Source organism: Tiliqua scincoides, chromosome 7, assembly GCF_035046505.1.
Source record: "Tiliqua scincoides isolate rTilSci1 chromosome 7, rTilSci1.hap2, whole genome shotgun sequence".
In the NCBI taxonomy this organism is placed as follows: Eukaryota; Metazoa; Chordata; class Lepidosauria; order Squamata; family Scincidae; genus Tiliqua; species Tiliqua scincoides.
In genome coordinates this window covers 61,737,414-61,765,350 of record NC_089827.1, presented here as the reverse complement: position 1 = coordinate 61,765,350, position 27,937 = coordinate 61,737,414, and the positions used below count along the sequence as shown (strand labels likewise).

General features: G+C 43.0%; 1 protein-coding gene across 7 annotated transcripts in view; it reads left to right on the top strand.

Moving 5' to 3' along the window:
- CNOT4 (CCR4-NOT transcription complex subunit 4) overlaps nt 1-27,937 on the top strand; it is an 85,081-nt gene that overhangs the window by 7,363 nt on the left and 49,781 nt on the right. For 6 of the 7 annotated variants that reach the window (XM_066633285.1, XM_066633281.1, XM_066633279.1 and 3 more), the window contains exon 1: nt 21,548-21,804. In XM_066633285.1, coding sequence (XP_066489382.1) covers nt 21,631-21,804 — 174 coding nt within the window. In that variant the 5' untranslated portion in view covers nt 21,548-21,630. Of the gene's footprint in view, nt 1-21,539; nt 21,805-27,937 lie in introns of those variants that run through there. The other variant, XM_066633286.1, reaches the window with a different exon arrangement.

Sequence of the window (27,937 nt, the reverse complement as noted above, 5' to 3'; positions counted from 1 at the left end):
GGCACTGAAATTGTCAAGGCCAACCATCAGTTTTTGGACAACTGATAAGGCACACCATGCTGTTGGTGGGGGCTCATATCCCCCAGTGGTCCTATTAAAAAATGACCCCACACCAAACTCCCACGGCACACCTGGGGACCATTTGTGGCACACCAGTGTGCCACAGCACATTGGTTGAAAATGGCTGCCCTAGAGCCTCAGAGTCCCTGAGCTGAGGCACTTTCATATTCTGGGTGATGGCAGTACTGCCAAGATTCAGTTCTCAGCAATTTGGTTTAATTGGCTACGAACTGTGTCTTGCTGTCTTTAGGTACTGTGCTCCCTTGAGATGGTAAGGAACGAAAGAACCACAACCAAGAACTGTTGGCTTGACACTTAAGCTGAGATTCAGACTCCTTAAGTGCCTAGCCTACCTAAGAGCCTAAATTAGGCACAGTGACCCCTAGGCTGCTAGAATTTGGGACAGGGGCTGTAAAAACAGGGTAGGGGCCAGGTACCTGGGGTATGGGCCTGATCCTTACTGTGACTGGAGCTAAAGTTATGTGTCACCAGCATGTTCTTTTTATACTGTGTGATAGTGGTCAATCGGTATGCACTTCTCCTTGGCCCCTTGTTTCTTTCCAGGCCAGCTGGATATAAAGTCAGGGTAGAGAGTAGCATGGCATGGCAACAGCATACTCTTAATTTTGAAAGGTGGGAGGGAGAGAAAGTAGGTGGGGTGAGAAAGAACAGTGGAGTGCTTCAGGTTTGTGGGTCGGGGACTGCAGAGTCCCAGGGAAGGTTGAGGATTTATGCAAAAGCAGCCCCTCCAAAGCCAAAATCTTCAGGATTACCACTTGCTGTACATAAGAACATAAGAACAGCCCCACTGGATCAGGCCATAGGCCCATCTAGTCCAGCTTCCTATATCTCACAGCGGCCCACCAAATGCCCCAGGGAGCACACCAGATAACAAGAGACCTCATCCTGGTGCCCTCCCTTGCATCTGGCATTCTGACATAACCCATTTCTAAAATCAGGAGGTTGCGCATACACATCATGGCTTGTACCCCATAATGGATTTTTCCTCCAGAAACTTGTCCAATCCCCTTTTAAAGGCGTCTAGGCTAGACGCCAGCACCACATCCTGTGGCAAGGAGTTCCACAGACTGACCACATGCTGAGTAAAGAAATATTTTCTTTTGTCTGTCCTAACCCGCCCAACACTCAATTTTAGTGGATGTCCCCTGGTTCTGGTATTATGTGAGAGTGTAAAGATCATCTCCCTATCCACTCTGTCCATCCCCTGCATAATTTTGTATGTCTCAATCATGTCCCCCCTCAGGCGTCTCTTTTCTAGGCTGAAGAGGCCCAAACGCCGTAGCCTTCCCTCATAAGGAAGGTGCCCCAGCCCCGTAATCATCTTAGTCGCTCTCTTTTGCACCTTTTCCATTTCCACTATGTCTTTTTTGAGATGCGGCGACCAGAACTGGACACAATACTCCAGGTGTGGCCTTACCATTGATTTGTACAACGGCATTATAATACTAGCCGTTTTGTTCTCAATACCCTTCCTAATGATCCCAAGCATAGAATTGGCCTTCTTCACTGCCGCCGCACATTGGGTCGACACTTTCATCGACCTGTCCACCACCACCCCAAGACCTCTCTCCTGATCTGTCACAGACAGCTCAGAACCCATCAGCCTATATCTAAAGTTTTGATTTTTTGCCCCAATGTGCATGACTTTACACTTACTTACATTGAAGTGCATCTGCCATTTTGCTGCCCATTCTTCCAGTCTGGAGAGATCTTTCTGGAGCTCCTCACGATCACTTCTGGTCTTCACCACTTGGAAAAGTTTGGTGTCGTCTGCAAACTTAGCCACTTCACTGCTCAACCCTGTCTCCAGGTCATTTATGAAGAGGTTGAAAAGCACCAGTCCCAGGACAGATCCTTGGGGCACACTGCTTTTCACCTCTCTCCATTGTGAAAATTGCCCATTGACACCCACTCTCTGTTTCCTTGCCTCCAACCAGTTCTCAATCCACGAGAGGACCTGTCCTCTAATTCCCTGACTGGAGTTTTTTCAGTAGTCTTTGGTGAGGGACCGTGTCAAACGCCTTCTGAAAGTCCAGATATATAATGTCCACGGGTTCTCCCGCATCCACATGCCTGTTGACCTTTTCAAAGAATTCTATAAGGTTTGTGAGGCAAGACTTACCCTTACAGAAGCCATGCTGACTCTCCCTCAGCAAGGCCTGTTCGTCTATGTGTTTTGAGATCCTATCTTTGATGAGGCATTCCACCATCTTACCCGGTATGGATGTTAGGCTGACCGGCCTATAGTTTCCCGGGTCCCCCCTCTTTCCCTTTTTAAAAATAGGCGTGACATTTGCTATCCTCCAATCTTCTGGCACCATGGCCGTTTTGAGGGACAAGTTGCATACCTTAGTCAAGAGGTCTGCAACTTCATTCTTCAATTCCTTAATAACTCTTGGGTGGATGCCATCAGGGCCCGGTGACTTATTGATCTTTAATTTATCAATGAGGTCTGAAACATCTTCTCTTTTAACCTCTATCTGACTTAACTCCTCGGTCAGGAGGGGCCGTTCGGGCAGCAGTATCTGCCCGAGGTCTTCTGCCGTGAAAACAGATGCAAAGAACTCATTTAATTTCTCTGCCATCTCTAAGTCTCCTTTTATCTCCCCTTTCCCTCCCTCACCATCCAGAGGGCCAAGCGCTTCTCTGGCGGGTTTCCTGCTTCTAACATATTTGAAGAAGCTTTTATTATTCCCCTTAATGTTGCTGGCCATGCGTTCCTCATAGTCTCGTAGCCACAGGCCAAGTTTTTCAGGCCTGAACCTCAAAGCGAAATGATGGCAGCAGCACTGTCATGACCCTGCTGAAGTCAGATCATAACCCACTTCTGGGTCCCCACCTGTTGAAGCTCTCTGGCTTATGTTGTGAAAAGATATGGAGATAATCTGTGTTGTCTACTGTGTCTTTTCAGACTGCCTGTTTGCCCCTTAATGAATGCAGTTTTCCCACCCTTTTTCATGTGAATGTTTCTTCAGCTGAAAGAGGCGAGCAGCCAGCACTATGCAATTTATTTACTGATGGCTTTTTAAATAATAAATACAATACATCACAAGAAAACAAATCTTGAATACTAAGGAAACTATAAACCTAAACGCTTCTCATAGAATGGTATGTGGAGTTTATCCCTTTCATTGATGGAAAAATTGAGGCACCCATTTTGGTTTTAGAAAGGTTTTTTTGTTTTTTTTTAAAGAATCGTAAAATAAGTAATCTAGTCTTTCTCTTCCAGGAAGAGAAATGGGAAGAAGCCATGGGGGAAGCGAATGTTTTCCTTGCCACAGGAAGGGATATTCTGAAGACTGATGTCACAGTGAGATGCCCATTTGATATGGGAATAGCTCTTAAGATTGAGGGTTACTTTTGGTGCACTTGTTGATCTAGAAATAATCTAAATCAAGGCAAACAATGGCATCTTCTTTAGGTAAAGCTTACTAATTCACAAAAATGTATATCTAAGTTGTGATACAAGTTCATCTATGTATGTTGAAAGATTTGTCTTGAAGTAGAAATTATCGTGATGGAATTGTTTAGCGTTTAGCAGGAAACATTTCCCAAGTTCCTTGCTTAGAAGGCATAATTGTTCTAAAACACTTGGATACATGCCAGGTTGATGCATTAATGTATTTGAGATACTAGATTGTTTCATTACTGAACAACTTAACTCTGTAAGTTTAGGGCTTTGTTTCAAACTCTCTGGTAAGTTTAGCATTGCACTTGTTAATGATTGCATTCCGACATAACCATTTGAGCTTTGAAATGCTAGGAGTTGGTCTGTAAATTCCAGATTTGGAATTTGAAGATATTGCATAACCAAACAAATATCATCTTTTAAATAGAGCCACATGTTAGGAATAGGCAGCTGTTACCCACAGTTCACCTCAACCACCTGAAGTTTCCCATCTGGCTGCTACTGTATAGCCTTGATTTCAGGGCAACCATTACATCTTGCTGCCTGTGCACCTTTTTTGGGGGGGGGGGGGAGAGCTCCATGAGCCCAGACACAGGCTGTGCTTCTCCATTGTGAATGGTGCCAGAGTAAACAGTTTGCCTCACTCTCCACAGGCCCCCCCCCAATGTCATCTTGAGTACAATTCTTGCTTCACTTTACCTATGCCTTGGTTCATTCATGGGAGTCAAGTCAATATCTGTAGCACTTAATGGGGCAACTTAGCCAGAGCTGCTTGTTGTTCACATATGTGTAAGTGTGCTTGAAATCCTTAGCATGTATGCACTGCTGAGACGCCTGCGTTGGCTCGGTCATGTCGTGAGAATGGATGATGGCCGGATCCCAAAGGATCTCCTCTATGGAGAACTTGTGCAAGGAAAGCGCCCTACAGGTAGACCACAGCTGTGATACAAGGACATCTGCAAGAGGGATCTGAAGGCCTTAGGAGTGGACCTCAACAAGTGGGAAACCCTAGCCTTTGAGCGGCCCGCTTGGAGGCAGGCTGTGCAGCATGGCTTTTCCCAGTTTGAAGAGACACTTGGCCAACAGTCTGAGGCAAAGAGGAAAAGAAGGAAGGCTCATCGCCAGGGAGACAGACCAGGGACAGACTCCACTTGCTCCCAGTGTGGAAGGGATTGTCACTCCTGAATTGGCCTTTTCAGCCACACTAGACGCTGTTCCAGAACCACCATTCAGAGTGCGATACCATACTCTTTCGAGACTGAAGGTTGCCTACTGCTTGAAGAACACTTTGTCTATGTCTGGGCTTAAGTAAACATGAGGAATGAGTGGCATGAACACTGCTGGTCCTTCACCCCTTGAGTAATTTAAAACATGATCTCTTCTCATAATTAATTGCCAACCAGGACTGCAGCCGGCTTCTAAATTCACACAAAATATTTCATTATTCCTTGGAATACTGTGGTGATAATTTGGAATCATCTAGCCTTGAAAAAAGTGTCACTAGGATCAATATAGGTGGGACGTCAGTATTCACCGATTTGGCATCCACTGATTTGACTCACCCCTACCAGTGTCCACCTTTAAATACCATGTAACAAGGGAAAAAAGCACCAAAGTACTATTTCCTACCTTCATGATTTTGTTATCATTCCATTAGATTCCATTTTTCACCCTGTCTAGTGGCTGAATGCAGTATAGTGCCGATACCAATATATTCTGGGGCAACAATGGAGATGCAAGAAACCTGGAAGTGGGTTTTTAAAGCTGTTTTTCCACTGACTTGATATCCACTGATTTTTTTTTATCCACTAGGGCAGCGATTTTCAACCTTTCATCTCACGGCACACTGACGGCATTAAAATTGTCAAGGCACACTATCAGGTTTTTGACAATTGACAAGGCACTCTATGCTGCCAGTGGGAGCTCACATCCCCCATTGGCCCTACTAATAAATGACCATTCCCCAAATTCCGGTGGCACACCTATGGACCATTTGCGGCACACCAGTGTGTGCCTTGGCACAGTGGTTGAAAATGGCTGCACTAGGGGTTCTGGAACGGAACCCAGTGGATAACAAGACATGACCTGTATGCCTGTAATTTCAACTTTGTCCAACCTGTTGTAAATCACTGGCTGGTTTAGACAATGCAAAATTTTGGTTTATGCTTTGTGAACCTGCCTAAGGGAGCTCCTTGAGAAAGAGCAAGAGAAGGAAGCAAAAGCTTTTACTTTAAGGACAAATTGGCTTCCTCTTATCTGGTAACTTGGAATTTTAACTTACTTGAATATAATTAAAACAAACTAGGATATCAAACTATTAGCAAACCACAGTTTCCTCATTTAATAAGTGATGTAGTACTTTGGCTTCTTTTAAAGTGAGAGTGAAAACTTTCGTTCTCCTCTTATCCACAAGAGATGATGAGGAGCATGCACGCCTGTGTTTCTTAAATTCAATCACCTGTAGTAAAATCATGGTTTAGTATTACATCTGAGCAAATATATGTGGGTCCCTGTGCTCACAGTTCCTGTATCAGATCCTAATTCAGTTATTCGTGGATCAGGACCCCCCTGCCCACTAACATAATTAATTATAATAATTAAGACTCTTACTGGGATGAAGTTTTTTTGTTTAAACAGGTCCCTATAAGCATTTACGCTTACAGCGCCACAGCACAGGCTGGCAGTAGCCCAAATGCTTTGAATCTAGCTCTAATGCAAAACAGGAAGTGGCAGCTTACTGCTTCCTGTTTTGCATTAGAGCTAGTTTGAAGCATCTGGGTGCTATAAACTTAGATGCTTATAGCAACTTGTTTAAACAAGAGAACTTTGCTCCAATGAGCTTCTTAACTATGTTAATGAGTTGGGGGGGACTTTTGCATGGGTGTTTATTTGTATAATGTCCCCTGTATCCATGGTTTCTATATCCATGGTGGGGGTGGGGTCCATGGAACAGATCCCCTGCAGATACAGGGGCATACCTGTATTCTCTTGCTTGACTTCTTGCTGGAAGGTTTTGTCTGTGCGGGTTGTAGCTCGGTTGAGCAAAGCACATGCTTTTCTTTCAGAAAGCACCAAGGTCAATCACTGGTTTCTCCAGTTGGAAAGATTTTAGATAGCAGGCCTTACCTGAGACCTTACTAATTAGACTATACAGTCCTGAACTAAATGGGCCAATGATCTGACGATATAGGGCACATTCATCTTGTGCTTCATTGACCTCTTTGGACTTAACATTGCCCTTAATGGTTTAATTCCAAGTTTTAAGACGTGTCATATAAAGACATCATAATGACTAAGGGTGACACGTGCTTACTAATCATTGTGGGTTGAATCCAGAGGTTTTCTTATCCTGGAGGAAGGGGATCTCTGAGTCCATACCATGATACTGAGATATTCAGCAGTCACTATTGGTGGATAATATAGGGTGGTAAGTAGTGATTGGATTTGCCTAGAAGGACTTAAATTTATATTTGTATTGTCTTTGTTCCTGGCTAGGATAGAAGGCTCTGACTTTCCAGAAGTTGGTAAGAATTACTTTAAAAAAACACAGTGGTCTTCCCTATTTGTAAGAGAGCTTCAAAATAAAATATGAATTTGACTTGAGAAGTGTGGGGTCTGTTTAAAAAACTGGATTAATCATAGGAATAGCTGCTGCTGCGAGACAAATGTTTTATTAGTGGACTTTTGTTGCAGCCAAGTTTGCATGTAAGAATCAACATGTTGAACAAAGGCATTGTATATCTAACGCTGACATTGTTTTGTTATGAGTACTGTTGTCAGTAGGTCAAAGTTATTAATAAAAGTGATGGGGAAGCAAGTTCAACACTGCGAAGAAGCCCATCAGAACAAGTGACTGATCAGCCACTAAATTAATGTCAGATCCCTTTCAGCTCTGACTGAGAATAAAACTAAACTGAGACAACATTAGCCAACTTAGCAGCTTTCTTGGATGCTAAACTGAGAATTTAAATCTGTTGCTTGTTGGGGGAATGGTAGTCTTTCCATTCCCTGTCCATGGTACTGCAGCAAAAGTAACTGTTTTTGTACCAGTAAACATGTGGTCTAGATATGCTTCTTGGACTATTAATCCATTATTTTGTTTTTTGGAGCAGCTGCTCATACCACTGTAACTTACATCCTTTTCCTTAGGACAGTGTTTCTCAAACTGTGGTTCGGGACCCACCAGGTGGGTCACGAGCCAATTTCAGGTGGGTCCCCATTCATTTCTATATTTTATTTTTCATATACTAGTCTTGATAATCTAAACCATGGCATGGGACTGCATTGGGGAAATGTTACAGATCTGTTGAAAGTTCATGTATATGCTTTTAACAATGTATATGTGCTGTATATGCTTTTAACAATGATAGAAAATGGGACTTACTCCTGGGTAAATGTGGATAGGATTACAGTCTAGGATTGCTAAAAATTTTCTTGCTCGATGATGTCGCTTCTCATGGCATCACTTCCAGTGGGTCCGGACAGATTCCCATTCTAAAAAGTGGGTCCCGGTGCTAAAAGTCTGAGAACCACTACAGTGGCATCAGCATTAGTAGAGAACAATAGAGGTATAGGAAGTAAAAGTAAAACCTTGCTAGTCAAACAGGAGGCAACACTAATGAAAACACTATCTGTATAAAGCCATAGCAGTCATCAGAGTATGTGTAGATTGCATGTGACTACTTTAACCTCTTGCAGAGGTTTTTGCAAAATGTACTAATAGTTTGTGCTCAGTGTAGGGGTCTCCTAGAAAAATATGCAGTTGATTTTGACACTCAAGTGTTGCTGTATGCTTTGAATGCCTTCTGTCTGCCAGTGTGTGGTGGTGTATTTTTTCTAGATTGGACCAACAGTGTTGAATTTATGGGGTCAGTTTCTTGCAGGTATGATAGCATTCTTAATTGGTTCTCCCTTGCTAGATCATGGATTGTTCTAAAAGAGCAGAGGGGCTTTTGGTGTTTGCATCTCTTTGCTGTGAAAATGTGCAGAAAGGTTAGATAACTGAAGTATTTTTGACAAATGTACTTATAGACACATTCAATTTTATCAAATCGTTGAGTAAAGAAACAAAACTAGTTGGATCCCTTATGCTAAGATGGGCTCTTTCATATGCTGAACAGATTCTCCCATGTCATCTAGTGGCTAATGTTGCACAGTTGATTGTCCCACTTGTCTTTCTATCTTCCTAGTCATTGGATTGTTGTTGTGGCCGTATCCTCTTCTTAGTTCTAGTCATTTTGTCTGAAGCATTTGAATCATCAACTCTTCCCAGTGCAAATAACTACCTTAACATCTTTATACTAATGTCAAGATTGCCTCCCTGCCCCACATAGATACCATGTATTTTAAAGTTAAAATTTGCAGAACAAATGATGTATGGATAAATTTGAGATCCACAAGCACTGGTGTATAACCCAAACTGAATTATCTTAAGTTACACATACTGCAATTTATGTGCTTAGGGTAGTAAATATAATTCTGGTTTGGAGAGCTGGTATTCTTTAGTATTTCAGTTTTTCCATAGTGCCCCTTTGATCCGCCAGAAAAGACTTTTCCATGACTTCCACGTTTTTGGAAACATAACCATTACATAATTCACACACAAAGACTATATTCACTGCCCTGCATTTCTTTCTTCCTCTCTGCCCAACACCAAGGTTTCAGACAGGATCGTGGTGCATTGGAGGGAAATTAGCAGTAGAAATTGAAGTTGGGCATTAAAGATACACATGGAGTAGTTGAAAGTAAATCTTTATGTAGCACAAATCTTTATGTTCCAGTAGGACAGAGGGAGGCAGTGTGTTCATAGATGGACCATTTCTGAATCCTTTTTCTGGTGAACCACCAGTGTAGCTCTCCAGTGCTGGAGAGGTAGTATTCACCAAAATTAGCACCCTTGAATTCTGTAATTCTGTTAGCAGTCTTTGCAGGCAGTTACATCATGCTGATTCATTGTGATCTTGTAATAAGATCTTAGTTCTTTTCTTCAGTTAAGAGTTATTCATGGTGGTTTTTTCCCTCTTTTCTACAAGTGTGTGAATTGCAGTGACGTAGCTAAGAGGGTGCAGGGGTAGCAGTTGCACCGGGCAACAAGCTTTAGGGGGACAACAAGTTGAGCTTAACACCAGTGGCCAAAATTGTGAAAAAATTTGGTACGTACGAATAATACTATCATGTTATATGTCATTGGAAAGGTAATTTAAAGCAGAATGCAGTGAAACAAACCCCATTTGAATATCTGTATTCTATCAAAGGTTATGGCCAATTAATCAGAAAACGAAAATGCAACTGCCTTATGGACCAAAAAGTGGATTTTCTTAACTCAAAACTGACCCATGAGACTGATTATTCTGAGAGCCAGTGAGATGTTGTTATGATACAGCATGGGACCACTAAGGTGTTCATACGAGTCAGTTCTCATTTCCATGTATCATAACACAGCTACTCCTGCTGACTGGTAAAGAGGCACTTTTTGAAGTGATGCTCCTCTTATATTTATCAGGGAGAGAATTACCGCCCCTCTTCACCCCAACACAGTGTCTCTAACCAATAAGGGGCACTTTTTATTTATTTACTTAATCAAATTTGATTTTGTCATGGAGGGGGCTACATAATCTTTCTTTGATCCCAGGTAGCATATAGATGTTTTAGATATGCCACTGGCTGGGGAGAAGTGGCAGACCAAGTGTGTGGTGAACTGCTAGGGGGAGGAGGCAGGTTTCCCCCCAATTTGCACTTTTTAAAAAGTCCAAGTGTGATGACACTTCCGTTTGTGACATCACTTCCAGGGCATCATTTTGAGCTCTACACCGGGCTACATGTTCATTAGCTATGCCACTGGTGAATCGTACTATTAAATGCTCAAAGGATGCACTTTAGAAAACAAAGGGAAGGAAGATTGCCGCTGCACAGCATATAGAACATTTTGCCTCATGTGTGAACATTAGCTTTACATTTAAGGAAAGGAAGATATTTGTTTTGTCTCCTTTTCTTGGATCTGTTCACCAGTTTGAGATAAGAGTTTTACAAGGTAGAACTGTTCTGTTGTGAAATACATGCTTGCATAGATGAAAGTTGAATTATCTGTTATCCACTGATTTTTGTGGTAAGTAAAATGAAATCTTTCTAGTGAACTCTTAATACAAAAAAATAAGGCAGTTTTCTACTAAAAATATAGCTGTGTTATAATTTTCTATTACAAGAGAGCTCTTCCATTTATTTCAGTGATGATGAACTGCTTTCAGAATTATTTCAGGTCCAGGTATTAAGTGCCAAGATGAGTGATTGCCTGATCTCTGAAGCCTTTCCAGAACTTGGCTTGAAAAATTTCTTTTGAATGTATATAATCTAATTTAATACCTTTGTAGCATTTTTCAAGATGAGGAATAAAGTATCAGTCCCCACTTTTATCCTTCATATTAGCTAATATAGACTGCATGTTAAATCATGCAATCCCTTACCGCGGATAACTCACTAGGCTTGTATGGACTGTTGGGGAAGAATATTCAGTTTTGTGTGTACAGGTGTGGATACCAGTAAGTCAGTTTCAGCCTGCATACAGCTTGCTACATATCATTACAAGGGAAAAAATTGAGTCTGCTGCTACTTGGAAGAGACACTCTGATGAGAAAAGCTTTGCTGAGGAAATACGTACCGTATTTTTCGCTCCATAAAACTCACTTTTCCCCCCAAAAAAGTGGGGGGGGGGAGTGTGTGCGTCTTATGGAGCGAATACTGCAAAAAAGAGTGCACGTTATGTTATGCTTTATGCCAGTTTATGATCACATTCACCCTAAGAAGGGGGGGATCTTCATGCCAGTTTATGCTCACATTCACCCTAAGGAGGGGGTGGACCTTCATGCCAGTTTATGCTCACATTCACCCTAAAGGGGGGGATCTTCATGCCAGTTTATGCTCACATTCACCCTAAGGAGGGGGTGGACCTTCATGCCAGTTTATGCTCACATTCACCCTAAAGGGGGGGATCTTCATGCCAGTTTATGCTCACATTCACCCTAAGAAGGGGGGGGGGATCTTCATGCCAGTTTATGATCACATTCACCCTAAGAAGGGGGGGGGGAATCTTCATGCTAGTTTATGATCACATTCACCCTAAGAAGGGGGAGGATCTTCATGCCAGTTTGTGATCACATTCACCCTAAGAAGGTGGGGATCTTCATGCCAGTTTATGCTCACATTCACCCTAAGAAGGGGGGGGGGACCTTCATGCCAGGATGGATGGATGGATGAAAATAGATTGAGAATACACGTTGAAAAGGTGTGGTCCAAACATCCTGGAGGACTTCTGAAAAAATGGGTGAAAGCATCATGGGACTCAGTAAAGGAGAAGATCCTTGTACAGTCATTCAAAAAATGTGGCATTAGCAATGCCTTGGATGGAAGTGAAGACGGTATCTTATATGAAGAAAGTGATGTCAGTGATTGTGAGCAAATGAGCTTCATAAATTCTGACTCTAGCGAGGATGAGTTCTTGGGGTTTCCAGAAAACTAGAGTACTCAAACCTTTAAGTTTCTCCATTTGTTAATGACAGTGATAATGGTTCTTAATGCCACTGTTGACTGCTGTTCACTTTACATGGTTCAAATGTTATTCTGTTATAGTTTATTAAATATTTTATTACACTATTTGGTTCAGAATATTTTTTTCCTGTTTTCCTCCTCTAAAAAATAGGTGGGTCTTATGGTCAGGTGCGTCTTATGGAGCAAAAAATACGGTACATATCACTAACATTCAGTTGCTGGGCAACTTCTGGTGTCTCTGTTCATACATTACAGGCATGGAGAGCATTTTATTAGGATACACATAATTTGACTTTTATGAGAAAGCCATCCAAAAGTGTGTGTGCCTGTGCCTGTGGAACTATGTGTTTGTTCTGTGGAACTCCTTGCCACAGGATGTGGTGATGGCGTCTGGCCTGGACACCCTTAAAAGGGGACAGGACAAGTTTCTGGAGGAAAAATCCATTACGGGTTACAAGCCATGATGTGCATGTGCAACCTCCTGATTTTAGAAATGGGCTATGTCAGAATGCCAGATGCAAGGGAGGATGAGGTCTCTTGTTATCTGGTGTGCTCCCTGGGGCATTTGGTGGGCCACTGTGAGATACAGGAAGCTGGACTAGATGGGCCTATGGCCTGATCCAGTGGGGCTGTTCTTATGTTCTTATGTGTTAGGTGTATGCAGTGGTTCCCAAACTTACTGCTGCTATGGTTCCCTTCATCCATGGTGAATCTTGACCCAGGAAGCTGGGAGTAAGAGGCCACGTGGCACTCCTGTGAGTGTGCCATTGTACCCTCAGGGACCACGATGCATAGTTTGGAAATCACTGGCTGTATCCTTAAGGTGTAATTTGAAAGCCTGAGGTTAGGTTGGACTTTGTTTCTTCTATAAATGAACTGTTAAGTTATATCTTTAATGTACAGAATTTATGAAAATGGGGTTGATTAGGTTAACCTCATTTAAGGAACAAATCTTGCATGTTTAAGCAGGTTAATTTTACAATATATGCCTCATATTTAGCAATTGACTTTGCCTTTGCATCCTCCTTAAAAGAGTAGGTGCCAGTCAAATTCTTCCTATTTTTTCAGTATTGGCCTGAATTATATGTTTATATTCTCAGAAATGCTACAACATATGGGCTTCCCCTACTCTTATTTGCTGCTGCTTAGTTGTTGTGAATTTATTTGCATGTCTTCAGGCAAGCGTATGTGTCAGAGCACCGGAAGGTAGCCAATGTGACTTTTTTAAAAAGGGAACCACTGAGGTTCCAGGAAATTAGACTGTTCAGCTTAATCTCTGTTCCTGATAAACTGGTGGAACACATAATTGCTTATAGAATTATGTATAGATGAAGAAGAATCGGTATGGCTTTTGCAAAAGGAAGTCCTCCCTCACTAACCTCTTAGAATTATTTGACAGTGTCAGCAGGTACGAGTTGATCTGGTCAATGGTCAATGTATTCTTGCACTTAAAAAAAAAAATCCCCATGACTGCTAAGAGGACAGGTCTTTTAGGAATTGGGAATTGGTTAAAGAACCGGAAGCAGAGATTCAGAATAAATTGATGCTTCTCTAAAGGGATGGAAGTAAAAGTAGTTCTTGCCAAAGATAGGTGCATTTCCATTTTTTAATAAATGGTGTGGAGTTAGGAGTAAGCAGCAAGGTGGCCAAGTTTGCAAATGATACTAAACTATTTGGGATATTGAAAACAAGAGCTTCATTCATACTGGGGAGTGGGCAACAAAATGCCAAGCATGGTTCAGTGTCAATAAATACAGAGATGTGCTGTGGAACAACAACAACAACAAAAACTCAGTTTCATTTACACACTTATGTGGTCTGAGCAGTGACTGACTTGAGAGAGATATTTGAATCATGGTGTATCAAACATAAGACCTATGGGCCACATGTGGTTCCATAAGCTCTTTATCTGGCCCCATTATAATTGGGCTCTCTTGGAGCAACCCTTTCAGCAGCGCCACTTTTCCCAAGACTCTGGAAGGGAAAGACTGAAGGAGGGAAGGCAAGGAATGCTATGAGGGAAGAGAGGGTGAGAGGGGTATACTGCTGAGGCATTGGGAGAGCCCGGTTATCACGCATGTTGCCCATTCAGCAGTGCTGCCTCTACTGGGGCATCACTTTTCAGAGCAACTCTTGGCTGCCTCAGCAGCAGCAATACTGCTGAAAGGTGGCCATGCTGTCCCATATCTTGAAAACATGATTGGTGTTTGCATATTTTCTGTCATTTGAAGCTAATGAGTTACTACTTGAGAACCATGTGCTTATTTCTGGCCATCATCTGTTGAATGATGTCATTTCCTGCTTAATGATGTCACTTCCGTCCCTCAGTAGGTACCATGAACACTATTCAGCCCACTACATGAAATGAGTTTGACACTCTGGACCAGGGGTGTCCAAACTTTTTGGCAGGAGGGCCACATCATCTCTCTGACACTGTGTCAGGGGCCGGGGAAAAAAAAGAGTTCATTTAAATTTCAAATTTAAATAAATTTATATAAATGAATACATTAGAGATGGAACTTATATGAATGAATGGAGGGTCTTGCAATCATTCCTGGCCTATAAAAGACCTTGTACAAAGCAAGGCCAGCCTTTCCTTTGCTGCCACTGCTGCATCACAGACATGAAACAGCAAGCAATGGAGGGAGCCCTCATCCCACAGCTCAGGCAAGAAGTCAAACAGTTGGCTGTCATGCTGAGAACAGTTGCATCGGGCCAGCGTGGGCTCCAGCAAAACTCCAGAGGGCCAGAATTCATTGGAGACTGGGGGCTCCCAGAGGGCCGGATTGAGAATCCTCAAGGGCCGCAAGTGGCCCCAGGGCCGGGGTTTGGGCACCCCTGCTCTGGACTGACTCATTGAAAATGATGATCCGGTGTGTGGCAGTTGTGAAGAAGGCAAATTCTATGCCAGGATTAATTAGGGAAGGAACTGAAAGTAAAACTTGTATTATATAAATATCTGGTGTGACCACATTTGAAATAGTGTGTTCACTTCTGATCATTATGTCTCAAACAGGATATTGTTTTGTTGGAAGAGGTGTAGAAAAACGCAATCCGAATGAGCAGGAGTCTGTAGCACCGTCCTTATGAAGAAAAATTACAGGCTCAGGCAGTGTGTTGAACCTATTGTACCAGCAAATACGTTACTATATAGATATTCAGGAGAGCAACTAAAATGGTTAAAGAAGACATCAAAAGGCTTAAGGAGACTGTAGTATTGAAAAGACAATTGTGATGATTGTAGAAATTAATAACGGGCATATATCCTATAGGGACTAGGAAAGGGGAAAAGGTCTTTTTGAGGGCCCTAATTATATTTCAGATTGAGAATTCTCAACATTCTGACCTTGGTAACAGCAGGGGATCCATTCCTGGACCACCTTGTAGATAAGCAAATCTGTGGGTTGGTCCATTATTACCTCCAGACACGACTGAAGATATTTTCTGGTTGCCCCAAGGTGTTCTAAGGCTCACAGAGGTCATATGTAGCAATCTGGATGCTTGAAAAAGAGGTTAACAGGAAGTGTAAGTTTACCACGGGAAGGGTGGGAGTGCAGAGAAAGATGTCCCTGTATTCATAGGGGAGGGATTCCGTGGAATGGATCCCTGCAGGTATGGGAGTACACCTCTATTGACCTTATAGAACAGGGTGTCAAACATAAGGTCCGGGGGCCAGATGCAGCCCCCGGAAGCTTTTTATCCGACCCTCAGGCTCTCAGCTGCTGAAGTCGCTGAAATGGCAGCCCACATGAAAATTGGGCTTTCCCAAATCTTGAAATATGATCAAGATTTGCGTACTTGCTCTTCTGTCATTTGCAGTTAATGAATTTCTATATGAGGACAGGGTCTGATTTCTCGCCATTAGCTTCTTAATGATGTCACTTTCTGCTTAATAACATCACTTCCGGCCCTCAGTTGGAACCCTGAATGCTAACTTCGGCCCTCTGTATGAAACGAGTTTGACACACCTGTTATAGAAGCTGAATTTTGGTACACTTATTTTTATTACATAAAGCAGTGTTATTCAAACTGTGAGTCGTGGCTCTTTAGGAAGGCGCCAGGAACTCAAAGGGGAGGCGCGGGATATCCTTTTGCAGCGGTACAGTCACACCCCTGGGCAGAATATGAGGCTGTCTTCTGCCCGTCGTCTGTGCTTTTTTTTTAAAGCAGAAGAAACGGGAGTTGCTCAGCTGCAAGAGTGGCTGCTGCCGCCCTGCCCTCTTCTCCCTCCACTCCAAGGCTGCCACCTTCTGTGTTTGCTGCTTGTTGTTTCCAAAGCTCTTTGACTCCAACCCCCATCTGGCAAGTACCGAGCATGCTCAGCTTGCAGTCCTTAACCCTCGCTGATCCTTGTCTGGTTGGTTCCTAGTTCCCAGCCTGGGATCGCTTCTCATCATAGTGAAATCTCTCTTTTCAACCCCTTCCCTCTTCCACTCCTGCCTTTTGATCTCCAAACCTTCCTGCTTTCCTCCCCCTTCCCAAATAAAATGCTTCCTATTTTACCAGTCACCAGGGGTCTTAAAGTTGCTTCCATGCAGTTGGCAAAGGGGGGGTGGGAGAGAGAGAAGCACACACTTTACTTGGCCAGAAGCAGAAAAAGGGTACTGTTTTTAAAGTGATTTATTTATCTTGTTTGACTGAAGAGGAGAGGCTGTATTTTTAAAGTGATGAATCTTGCTATTTGAAGGGAATACTTTTCAGCCATTGATGAAGTGATTGCCAGCCCAATCCTATCCACACTTTCCTGGGAGTAAGCCCCATTGACTCTAATGGGAGTTACTTTTGAGTAGACATGCATAGCCTTGAGTTGTGCATCTCCTGGTATAAGAGACAAATCAGCTTCCTAACCAAACCCTTATCAGCTCTGATATATTTTCATGGTCTATTTTTGTTTTCCCCACCAGCTGCTGGAAAAATTTAATTTCATTAAATTAATAAAGGGTTCAATACTATCCAAGGAGAATGGGAGAAATGACGAGCTGGATTGGCATCCACAGGGGTGTGTGTGTGTAATGTTAGTCAGACTGGTTGTTCACAAAGTTCATTTGATAAAACAATTCTATTGGTATGCTTACAAAGTTTTAAAAAAATGAGTCCTCCTGGACCAGACAAAATCTACCTACTCCAGCATCCTGTCTCCAACAGTGATCAGCAGCTGATCATTTATAAAGCATGTATATTGCTGTGAATTAATAATATATTTTTAAGATCTGCATTTAATTAATGATATGATTGATATAATTAATATTAATATAGTTAATATATTCAATATTTAATATTATATTATAATAAATATTTCTGGCCACTTCCTGTTTAATGATGTCACTTCCAGCCCTCAGGAACATGATGGGGAGTCATGGCCAACAGCCACGGGGGTCAAGGGAGCCACTGGCCGGAAAAGTTTGAGTACCACTGACATAAAGTATTTTCTGTTATCAGTCCTGATATGAAACATGGTTTGTGCCCCTTCTTCCACTATTTTTATATTTAAATGGATAAGCTGCTTTTTCACCACAAGGGCACTCAAAGCGACTTATAGTAAGATACACACAATTAAAATCTAAAATATACAAAGCATTAATAACAGTTCATTGGTGCTATCCATTCTGATCTATTAAATCCTCACCTGTTGGGTGGTACTTTAGAATCAAGGGATTGACATGTGAGTTTCAGTGCATGTGATTCTGAACCATCTAAGGCAGTCTTAATGTTCTCTATGTGGAAAACACCTTCTTGTAGCAAGTATTGCATTATCATTGCATATGTGTGTTACTGCATATAGTGGAGTTGCATCTTACATGGGAGTTAGCGTCTAAAGTCAGTGCGTAAGGTGACAATTACATATAAAAAGTACGGTAGCCAAACTTAAAACAACTGTGAAAGGCACACAGGAATTGAGATTGAGGGAACAGCAAATGCACATCTCCCATCTAATGCTCTCTGTGAAGGATACACTCATTGAGGAGAATGGTGGGTAGAATTCCCTACCCCATTCAAAATATTTTTATCTTTTTTTTGTTTTTGTATAAGCGAATTCACATAAGTTAAATGCACATATGATGAGACTCTATATATTTAGAAGTTGGCAGTTTTCATAGAGAAATCACAAACAGTGTAATAGGTGAGAACTGTGGACCTACTGGATCCACTAAATCCCTACTCTTGTTAGGACACAGCTGTAAAACAGTTTTTCTGGTTTATGAATTAATGAAAGCACAGCCCTTGATATTCTATAGACTGGTCTGCACAAAAGTGTTCAGACTGTACTGTGTGTGGGCCCCCCTCCCATGTCCTTTCCTTGTGGTATACAAATATGATAGGATGTTTCAGAAAGCCATAAAATGGGACTGTAATTGGGCTGGTTTTGTATGAGTCATTCAGCCTCTTGGATGTTGTATACTTGAAGAAGGCTCAACTTTCACTATTTTGCTTAGTTGTACCTCATGAATATGTGCTGCATGCTACGACTGCTGAGTCAGTGAAGTTTGTCTCAGAAGTTGCTTACTGTGTAGAAGGTAGTTATTTAACTACGAGCCAAAAATAATCTCTAGAAAGTAAAATTAGGCAAGTTGAGGAAGTGTCCAATTTCATTCAGAGGAGACTGTGAAAACACTGTGAATAAAATTTATCATAGTATGTCCAGAGACTTACCAAAAACATGCATTCTATAATAATGATAGGGTATAATAGGCTCATCTGGTTCCAAGCCTTGGATGCTCTTTGGGGCTTGAATGAATAGGAATTTGGTTTCAATTCAAGTTCATTACAGTACCAATGTGGTGTTTGACCTGGGATCAGGGAGACCTGGGTTTACATCTCTGCTTATCCACGAGCATTCACTGAGTGACCAGTTTACTCAGCCTAATCTGCTTCACAAGGTGGTTGTGAGAAATTGCTCCCAGGCAAGCTTCCTTTAGCCTTTCCGAAAAAGTGCAGAATATAAACATGAAAAGCAAGGTGAAGTAAAGTGTTAGCTAACTCTCTGACTTGGTTGGGGGTTTAAATGACGTCTTGAAAAAATTGGTCCACTACTAGGTTAATCAATTCTGAATCACTTGGAATTGGTTCAGATACATTTTATGCCGATAAATGGCATACTCTTAGCCTTGCAGTGTAACACCTATGAAATAAATTTTCTAAGGTTTTTTTATAATATGATGCTCACCTTTCTACCATATCCTCTAGAATTCTGTCAGACTTGCCCACTGAAAGTTCAGGTGTTCAGTGAGTGGGGAAATGGGAGGTAAACTGGAATGAGTGATAAGGTATTCTTTGTACTGCTGATAACCCATCTTGCACTTGGAAAAGCAAGTTTCCTTGCTTCAGTTTGTTCTGAACTTGAGGGTTTTATGTTAATCACCTGATCAAACCATAGTTGTTTATGGTTTTGGAGAACCTCAGCAATAGTTGTAGCATAACTATGCTCAGTTTCTTGAGCTGCGATCCTTTGCACTGTTACCTGAGAGTAAGTCCAAATGAACTGATAACTTGCTTCTAAGTAGACACACATAGAATCGGACCATTAGTTCATATTTAATTTTGAGCTTTAGTACTGGCTAGGATTATGTTTATGCTAGTTGTATTGGTGTTTTCCAGATATGTGGCTAGAAACCTATTTGTGTTCAGGAGTCATAAAACAGAGATCATTGTTCCATGTGTTATGTTGTTACTCTATGTCTGGTAGGGCAATTTTCTGACCTATATAAAAGGGTTATGTGAGTTCCAGTTTAGTCAGTCTCTAGTTTATAGTGTCAGATTGAAGTCTTTGTTTACAAGTTAGAATTTGCATTTGTATTAGTTGGAGAGGAACATGAGTTGGCATCCTTCCAAAGTCGGAAGACTTTGGTATCACGCTCTGAATAGTGGTTCCGGAACAGTGTCCTCTCCAGTGTGCGGAACCTGGGCAAGGTAGGTATGGAGGATAGGCTGTTACCCATGCAGCAAATCCCCCCTCTCCACGTAGCTGAAATGGTCCAATGGAAAGGCAGAAGCCAGTATGGTTCCAGTGGCGTCGCAAGAGTTGCCAGAACGTGACTGTGTTCAGCCATGAACTGCCTCAGGGACTCCGGCTCCAGATTTTGCCTCGAGGTTGACTCCTGAAGCCTTTTCCATAACTGGTTGTAGCCACAAGGCAGTGGAGGTTTGGGGTTAGAGTTTTCCTTCTCTCAGATGAGCTGCCTTCCCAGGCTAACGAGTCCCACCTACCCGGTGGCTGTTTAGTCACCTCTTACGACAAGTACAGCCAAACTGAGGGCCTATTCTTATCCCCAGCCCCCAGGGGAACATGAGTACCAGTCTGCTAAGTGCTATACTAGCTCTGCTTTACCCACTATTTCTGCATCTTCAAAACTCAGCATCTCTCCCTTTCAAAAATACAGCATCTTTCTCCATCTCTAAAATCAGCACTAGGAAAAACCTGATGAAACTGATAAGCAAACGCCTGATGAAGCTATCCTTAAGTTGGGACTTCTGTAAAGTTGGTTGTCCTTAAATAGAGGAATGCTTGTTTGTCAAGCCGAAATTAATTGGAGCACCTAAAAACTAAGCAAATGTTTTAAAAAGGCAGCAAAAAGATTACTGGGGCAAACCGATCATAGTAATGCCTTCTGTACTACATGGGCACTTCAAGTGAAGGATTTCATAAAAGTGTTGAGCTTTCATAAGCTGAAATTGGTGGTTGTGAGCTGATTTTGTACACTTAAAGCTTAAACCAGAGGGGTCTTTGATACTTCAGAGACTAAAACCTTGATGCTGATACTCTTTAAGAATGTGAACTTTTTCCAGTGCTGCCTGAGGATCTTCTTCCTTAAGGATCATATTAGAATTTATCTTGGGTACCAACTTTACTCCATTCTAGAGGCAAGAGGTCCTGGCAGACTTTCCTGGAATAAAAGAAGCTGTGTTGATTTTGTAATCCAAGAGCAGTAAGTGGAGGAGAAAAAAACAAAACACCTAGAAAGTAGGGCTAATCTTGGGCAAAATCTTCTCTCTTATTATTTTTATGCAAATTGGTTTTAGGACTATGTCCACTCTTGTGCATGTTTACTTGCAAGTTTCCACTATATTCAGCGGAGTTTATCATTTCCACGTGAGTGTGCATTGGACTGCAACCTTGCAGCACAAATCTATGCATGGTTACTCAGAAGTAAATTGCATTGATGCTTGTGATATGCTTGCTCTTGGATCAGTGTGCATAGTGCTGCTGTATATCTGAGATCAAGTCTGTTGGAGTCATTGAGTTTTTCTTACAACTACTTGGAAGGTAATAATCCTTATGTACTTGGGGGTAGGGGAAATTATGAGAGGTAGTGATGTACTTCTACCATAAAATAGTGAGGACATGCAGTTAAGCAAAAGAAGGAAAAGACCAAACCTCTGGTCTGCGGTTTAAATAAATGAGCTGTCATTTTAAAACTTGTAAACCACTTTTTAAGTTTAGAAATAACTATGATTAAGTTCCAAAGCCGGGTTAAATATTAATTCACTTGTATCTTTGTTTTTCTTGCAGATCTTCAAGTTTCTTCATTTTAGTTTTCTGTGCTGACCTTATTCCTCCCTTAAGTTATTATATACTTTTTTGCTGCTGTGTGAAAACGAAGATGTCTCGCAGCCCCGATGCAAAGGAAGACCCTGTGGAATGCCCGCTTTGCATGGAGCCTCTGGAGATTGATGACATAAACTTTTTCCCTTGCACCTGTGGTTACCAGATCTGTCGCTTCTGTTGGCATCGTATTCGCACTGATGAGAATGGGCTTTGTCCTGCTTGCAGAAAGGTGAGTATCATTGTTAAATTCTTCACAGTGAATGCATGTGTGTGATAAGTCCTTTAAATGAAATGTTGCTTCAAATGTGATGTATCCTGTCCCACCTGCCCCCTTGGGCTTTATGTTGTGATCCCCTAGCACAGGGGTCAGCAACCTTAAACACTCAAAGAGCCATTTGGACCCATTTTCCGGAGGGAAAAAAAACCTTGGGAGCCACAAAACCCCTTTGACATCTAAAATGAAGATAACATTGCATATAGTTTTTTTACCTTTATCCTCTTATAGGTCCCATTTTTATAATGCAGCCCCCTCTAGTAGCTTTTAGTTAGTTTTGTCATACATTCTTGTCCTGTGTTTTCAGACGCCTGGTTCTCTATGGTGTTTTGCCTGATTCCAAGGTCATTCTCTGCCTGGAGAATTATGCCCACTTTAAGCAAATTAGCTCCCCTTCTTTCTCCCAACAAATGACCCTGGTTCTGCCCTGCAGTCCTGCTGGACCCCACCTCCAGGGTAGCTCACCTGTTCAACCTGCAGAGGTCCTCTCTTTGTTAGTCACAAAGTCAGAGAAAGTATCCAAGGCAGAGTCCAAAGTCAATAAGCCAAGTCACAGTCCAAGGTCAGATTCCAAAGTAAGTCAGTCAAATCAGTCAGAGTATCCAAGTCAAAGTCAATAAGCCAAGTCAGTCTCCTCTCCAACCTGCACTCCTTCTACAACCCACACCCCCTTCCTGCCTCAGGTGCTCCTTATATCCCTGAGGGCCCTATTGCCTTCAAGTGGCTGCAGCTGTGCAGCACACTCTGCTGGATGCCCAGGCCTTACCCTTAAAGGGGCCACTGCTGACACCACATCTACCTCCTCACCAGATCTTCCAGGATTCCAATACATATGGTGGTTATGACATATGCTTATCTTACATGGATACTAAAGAACTCCCCCCACCTTCCAGAGGCACCCTGCTGGAAGGAAAAAAGGACACAGACTCCAGAAAAGAAGCCAGAGCTGGGGGGAAGGTGGGGGGGGCAACTACAGGCCAGCTTCTGCCCTGCCTGCCCTCCCTCCCTCCCTCAGGCTGCAACCCTCTCCACACTATCCTGGGAGTAAGCCCCATTGGCTACAATGGGACTTCTGAGCAGACAAGTTGGTTGGAGCTCTCAGGTTGCAGTCCTCTCCACACTTTCCTGGGAGGAAGCCTCACTGACTACTTGTGAGTAGACCTGCATAGGAGGGGGCTGAGGCTGCAGCCCCCCACACCTTCCTGGGAGGAAGCCCCATGGACTACAGCAGGACTTACTCGTGAGTAGACCTACACAGGAGGGGGCTGAGGCGACAGCCCTCTACACCTTCCTGGGAGTAACCCAGGGACTACAGCGGGGCTTGCTCACGAACAGACCTGCCGGGCACGGGCTCCCACTCACCTGTCCTTGCGCTTGGCCTTGAGCAGGCTCCAAGGCTGCCATCCCAGGCACCCTTTCCTGGTAGTAAGCTTCATCCTCTGTAATGGGGCTTACAACTGAATAGACACGCATAGGAGCAGGCTCCAAGGCTGCCATCCCAGGCACCCTTTCCTGGGAGTAAGCTTCATCCTCTGTAATGGGGCTTACTACTGAGTAGACACACAGGATGTCTCCTCTGCTGTGGAGGAAAAGCCTCTCCTTGCACTGAGTGGGGACCTGCTCAGGGAAAGGCGGGCTGCAAGGGCTCACAATGGCTGAGGAGGAGGGCATCTTGCTGGAGAGTTGGGGAAGGGAAAACAGGGAGCTTAAGCCTGCAGAGTGGGGAAAATTGAAAAGGGAAACCAATGCGGGGCAGGTGGGGGTGAAGGGAGAGGAGGGTAGTGAGCTCAGGGAAGCAGCCTGCCCTCCCAACACAGGTGCCTCCTGTCACCCCCTTTGCCACTTTCACCCGGAGGAGCCGCAGCAGACAGCTGAAAGAGCCGCATGCAGCTCCAGAGCCGCAGATTGCCGACCCCTGCCCTAGCAAATCTGAAAGCTGTCAAAGTGTATGACATTGCTTTAAGTGAAACACTGATGTTTGATTAAATTTTTTGAGTTGTGCTCCTTCCCAAATAACATGGCTAAAGTCTTACCTAACACTGTAAAGTTGTCTACAGTGGTGCTAGATCTGTGGCATTGTAAAGGTGTTGCATGGTTAACTGGTTATTGTGCTGTTCTGTTGTTCAGTATGTAAACTGGCTGATGCTGATGATTGCATCATCTTTACACAGAAAGATGACATGTTCCTGTTCTATGTGGTTTGCAGTCTAGATAGTGACATGGGAAGACAACAGAGGGGAGGAATGGAGGTAGGGCTAAGCAGGGGAAGGACAGCCAGTTTTTTCAGTTACTGTACTTAAGTTTAGCTGCAGTAAGGAGGGAGGTTTTCAGGTGTAAGGCTTAAAGAAAAGGTGAATTAGAAGGAGGTAAGAGGAGGCATCATACAGGTGCTCTGGAAGACAGGTCCAGATATGACAGTGGAGAAATGGGCAATGTTTGCTGGAGCAGTAGAACTTTAGATGGTTGAAGGTGGTGGAGGTGGAGGAACAAATGTTGTGGATAACAGTGTAACAGGATATGACATTTGAGAGGTGAGGAGGGGTAGGGCCACAAAGGGCTTTGAAGGCCAGGACAAGAAACTTGTGCTGGATCTGAGAATGAAAAGGAAGCCAGTGAAGGGATTTAAGAAGGTGGGCAAAAAGCAGTAAACTGTTGTGGCAGGAGAGTATTGGGCATAGGTGACAGCACCAAGTTGAGCCAATAGAAGACCAGCAAAGAGAGGGCTGCTGTAGTTAAACTTGAGAAATGGCTGGGGCTTTTAGTCCTAGACTTTGTTGCAGAGGCATGCACTCTTTACTTTTCATTATTGCAGCTTTTGTGGCATAGCCCAGGGCCACTTTCTATAAACTTGACTTCTGGTACCAAAATGTTACTTGAAATTGAGTCTGTCTTGACTTTACCGCATGGATACTGTATTTGGAATGAAAGTTGAGGAAGAGCTCATTGACACTTGAGATGAATCTGCAGCTGATGTTGGCCTTTGGGGGAGAGACTAACTGACATATCCCCTCACTGTTCAGCAGCATAGTAATTTTTTTAGAAGCACTCATTAAGAAACACTCTGGTAGTAATACTTTAAATAGCAAGTGTCACTATCACTGACAAGTTGTTTTATGTCACCAGCAATAACTTTCTTTGCCTCTTTTTTTTATGTACCATTTCCTACACTTCCTTGTCACTAAACTAATTTGTCTCTCTGCTCAAAATCGGTTTCTTGAGGCTCCTGATAGATGATTGTGTTAACAGTGGCATAAACTTGTGCAGACTAAAGGCTACTTATAGATGTGTTCAGCACAACAAAGAAAAATGTCCCAGACATTGCGCTTCTGCAGGTCCTGCATGATTTGGGTCATTTAAAAATAACTCTATCATTGGATGGTGACTGATTGCTCAGATTTTCCCCATTGAATTGCCACCCCATACTTTCTTGAACAGGATCCACATGAACATAAGAACATAAGAACAGCCCCACTGGATCAGGCCATAGGCCCATCTAGTCCAGCTTCCTGTATCTCACAGCGGCCCACCAAATGCCCCAGGGAGCACACCAGATAACAAGAGACCTCATCCTGGTGCCCTCCCCTACATCTGGCATTCTGACTTAACCCATTCCTAAAATCAGGAGGTTGCGCATACACATCATGGCTTGTACCCCATAATGGATTTTTCCTCCAGAAATTCGTCCAATCCCCTTTTAAAGGCGTCTGGGCTAGATGCCAGCACCACATCCTGTGCAAGGAGTTCCACAGACCGACCACACGCTGAGTAAAGAAATATTTTCTTTTGTCTGTCCTAACCCGCCCAACACTCAATTTTAGTGGATGTCCCCTGGTTCTGGTATTATGTGAGAGTGTAAAGAGCATCTCCCTATCCACTCTGTCCATCCCCTGCATAATTTTGTATGTCTCAATCATGTCCCCCCTCAAGCGTCTCTTTTCTAGGCTGAAGAGGCCCAAACACCGTAGCCTTTCCTCATAAGGAAGGTGCCCCAGCCCCGTAATCATCTTAGTCGCTCTCTTTTGCACCTTTTCCATTTCCACTATGTCTTTTTTGAGATGCGGCGACCAGAACTGGACACAATACTCCAGGTGTGGCCTTACCATCGATTTGTACAACGGCATTATAATACTAGCCGTTTTGTTCTCAATACCCTTCCTAATGATCCCAAGCATAGAATTGGCCTTCTTCACTGCTGCCGCACATTGGGTCGACACTTTCATCGACCTGTCCACCACCACCCCAAGATCTCTCTCCTGATCTGTCACAGACAGCTCAGAACCCATCAGCCTATATCTAAAGTTTTGATTTTTTGCCCCAATGTGCATGACTTTACACTTACTGACATTGAAGCGCATCTGCCATTTTGCTGCCCATTCTGCCAGTCTGGAGAGATCCTTCTGGAGCTCCTCACAATCACTTCTGGTCTTCACCACTCTGAAAAGTTTGGTGTCATCTGCAAACTTAGCCACTTCACTGCTCAACCCTGTCTCCAGGTCATTTATGAAGAGGTTGAAAAGCACCGGTCCCAGGACAGATCCTTGGGGCACACCGCTTTTCACCTCTCTCCATTGTGAAAATTGCCCATTGACACCCACTCTCTGCTTCCTGGCCTCCAACCAGTTCTCAATCCACGAGAGGACCTGTCCTCTAATTCCCTGACTGTGGAGTTTTTTCAGTAGCCTTTGGTGAGGGACCGTGTCAAACGCCTTCTGAAAGTCCAGATATATAATGTCCACGGGTTCTCCCGCATCCACATGCCTGTTGACCTTTTCAAAGAATTCTATAAGGTTTGTGAGGCAAGACTTACCCTTACAGAAGCCATGCTGACTCTCCCTCAGCAAGGCCTGTTCGTCTATGTGTTTTGAGATCCTATTTTTGATGAGGCATTCCACCATCTTACCCGGTATGGATGTTAGGCTGACTGGCCTATAGTTTCCCGGGTCCCCCCTCTTTCCCTTTTTAAAAATAGGCGTGACATTTGCTATCCTCCAATCTTCTGGCACCGTGGCCGTTTTGAGGGATTAGCACCCTGCCTATATGACTGGATTATTTAAACAGTTTTCCGGCCATTTACACTCCTATCCTTGTGTTTTGCTTTTAGAAATTACTGTGGATGTGTTTTGGTAATCCTGTCATTTCTGACAGTTTTTCTCTTAATCTGAAGCTTTTCTGTAATATCTACTGAGGTTTGCTATAAATCTGCATATATTTATCATTATAGTTTACTGGGGCTTGTATATAACTATAACTTACTATAGTTGTGAATGCTTCTAATGACCCAACTTTTTAAACTCATTGACCTTGCTTATGTGGGTCATTCTTCAAGCACCAATAGTTAAAGGGAAGTGTGCATAAGATTGAATGTTGCATTGTATGAGGTTAAGGCAATGGTTTGTGCTAGGCCAGGTTAGATTCAGCAGTGTGTAAATACCTTGTTTATTGCATTTGTTCCCCCATGTCTATCCCTGCCAGTTGCCCTCTCCCCTATCATGCCATTCCAAGTGCCTGTCCCAGTATCAGGATAGAACTACATTCTGCAGCCTCCATAGTACTGTTTTCCTTGTCTTCCAATCTATGTGTATGGCTTACTCTTTCATCTGGAGTTGCTGTTTATCATGGAGCTGGTTGCACATTTGGTACACTCCTTCCTTCCTTCAAGAGCTGCTGACTTTTTAAAGGAGAAGGGAGACAACATACATGACCTCTTCTTGGTTGTAATGGGGACACTTGAGGCAATTATTACTTGCCACGGGTTACATGTTAACTTGTTATATTAAAACTATATTTTTTTCTTTGACAAAATACATAAGAACATGTCATTTTATAAATAATTACAATTAGAATAGTTGTTTTAAAGTTCTTGCTTACTGCAGAAATATCTGTCACACAGAAAGTGCAGATGGGTGAGGGCCTTGCACCATGTTGCTGTCAGTTCACTTCTGCCAATGGCAGCATGCGAAAGAGGGCTTTTCTAGGAGACTTTAAGGAATGGGTATCCTCATAGAGCAAGAGAGAGAAACTCATACCAAGCTGTAAAGGGCTTTAACGGTCCACACCAGCAGCTTGACTTGCTCCCAGAAGCTAATAG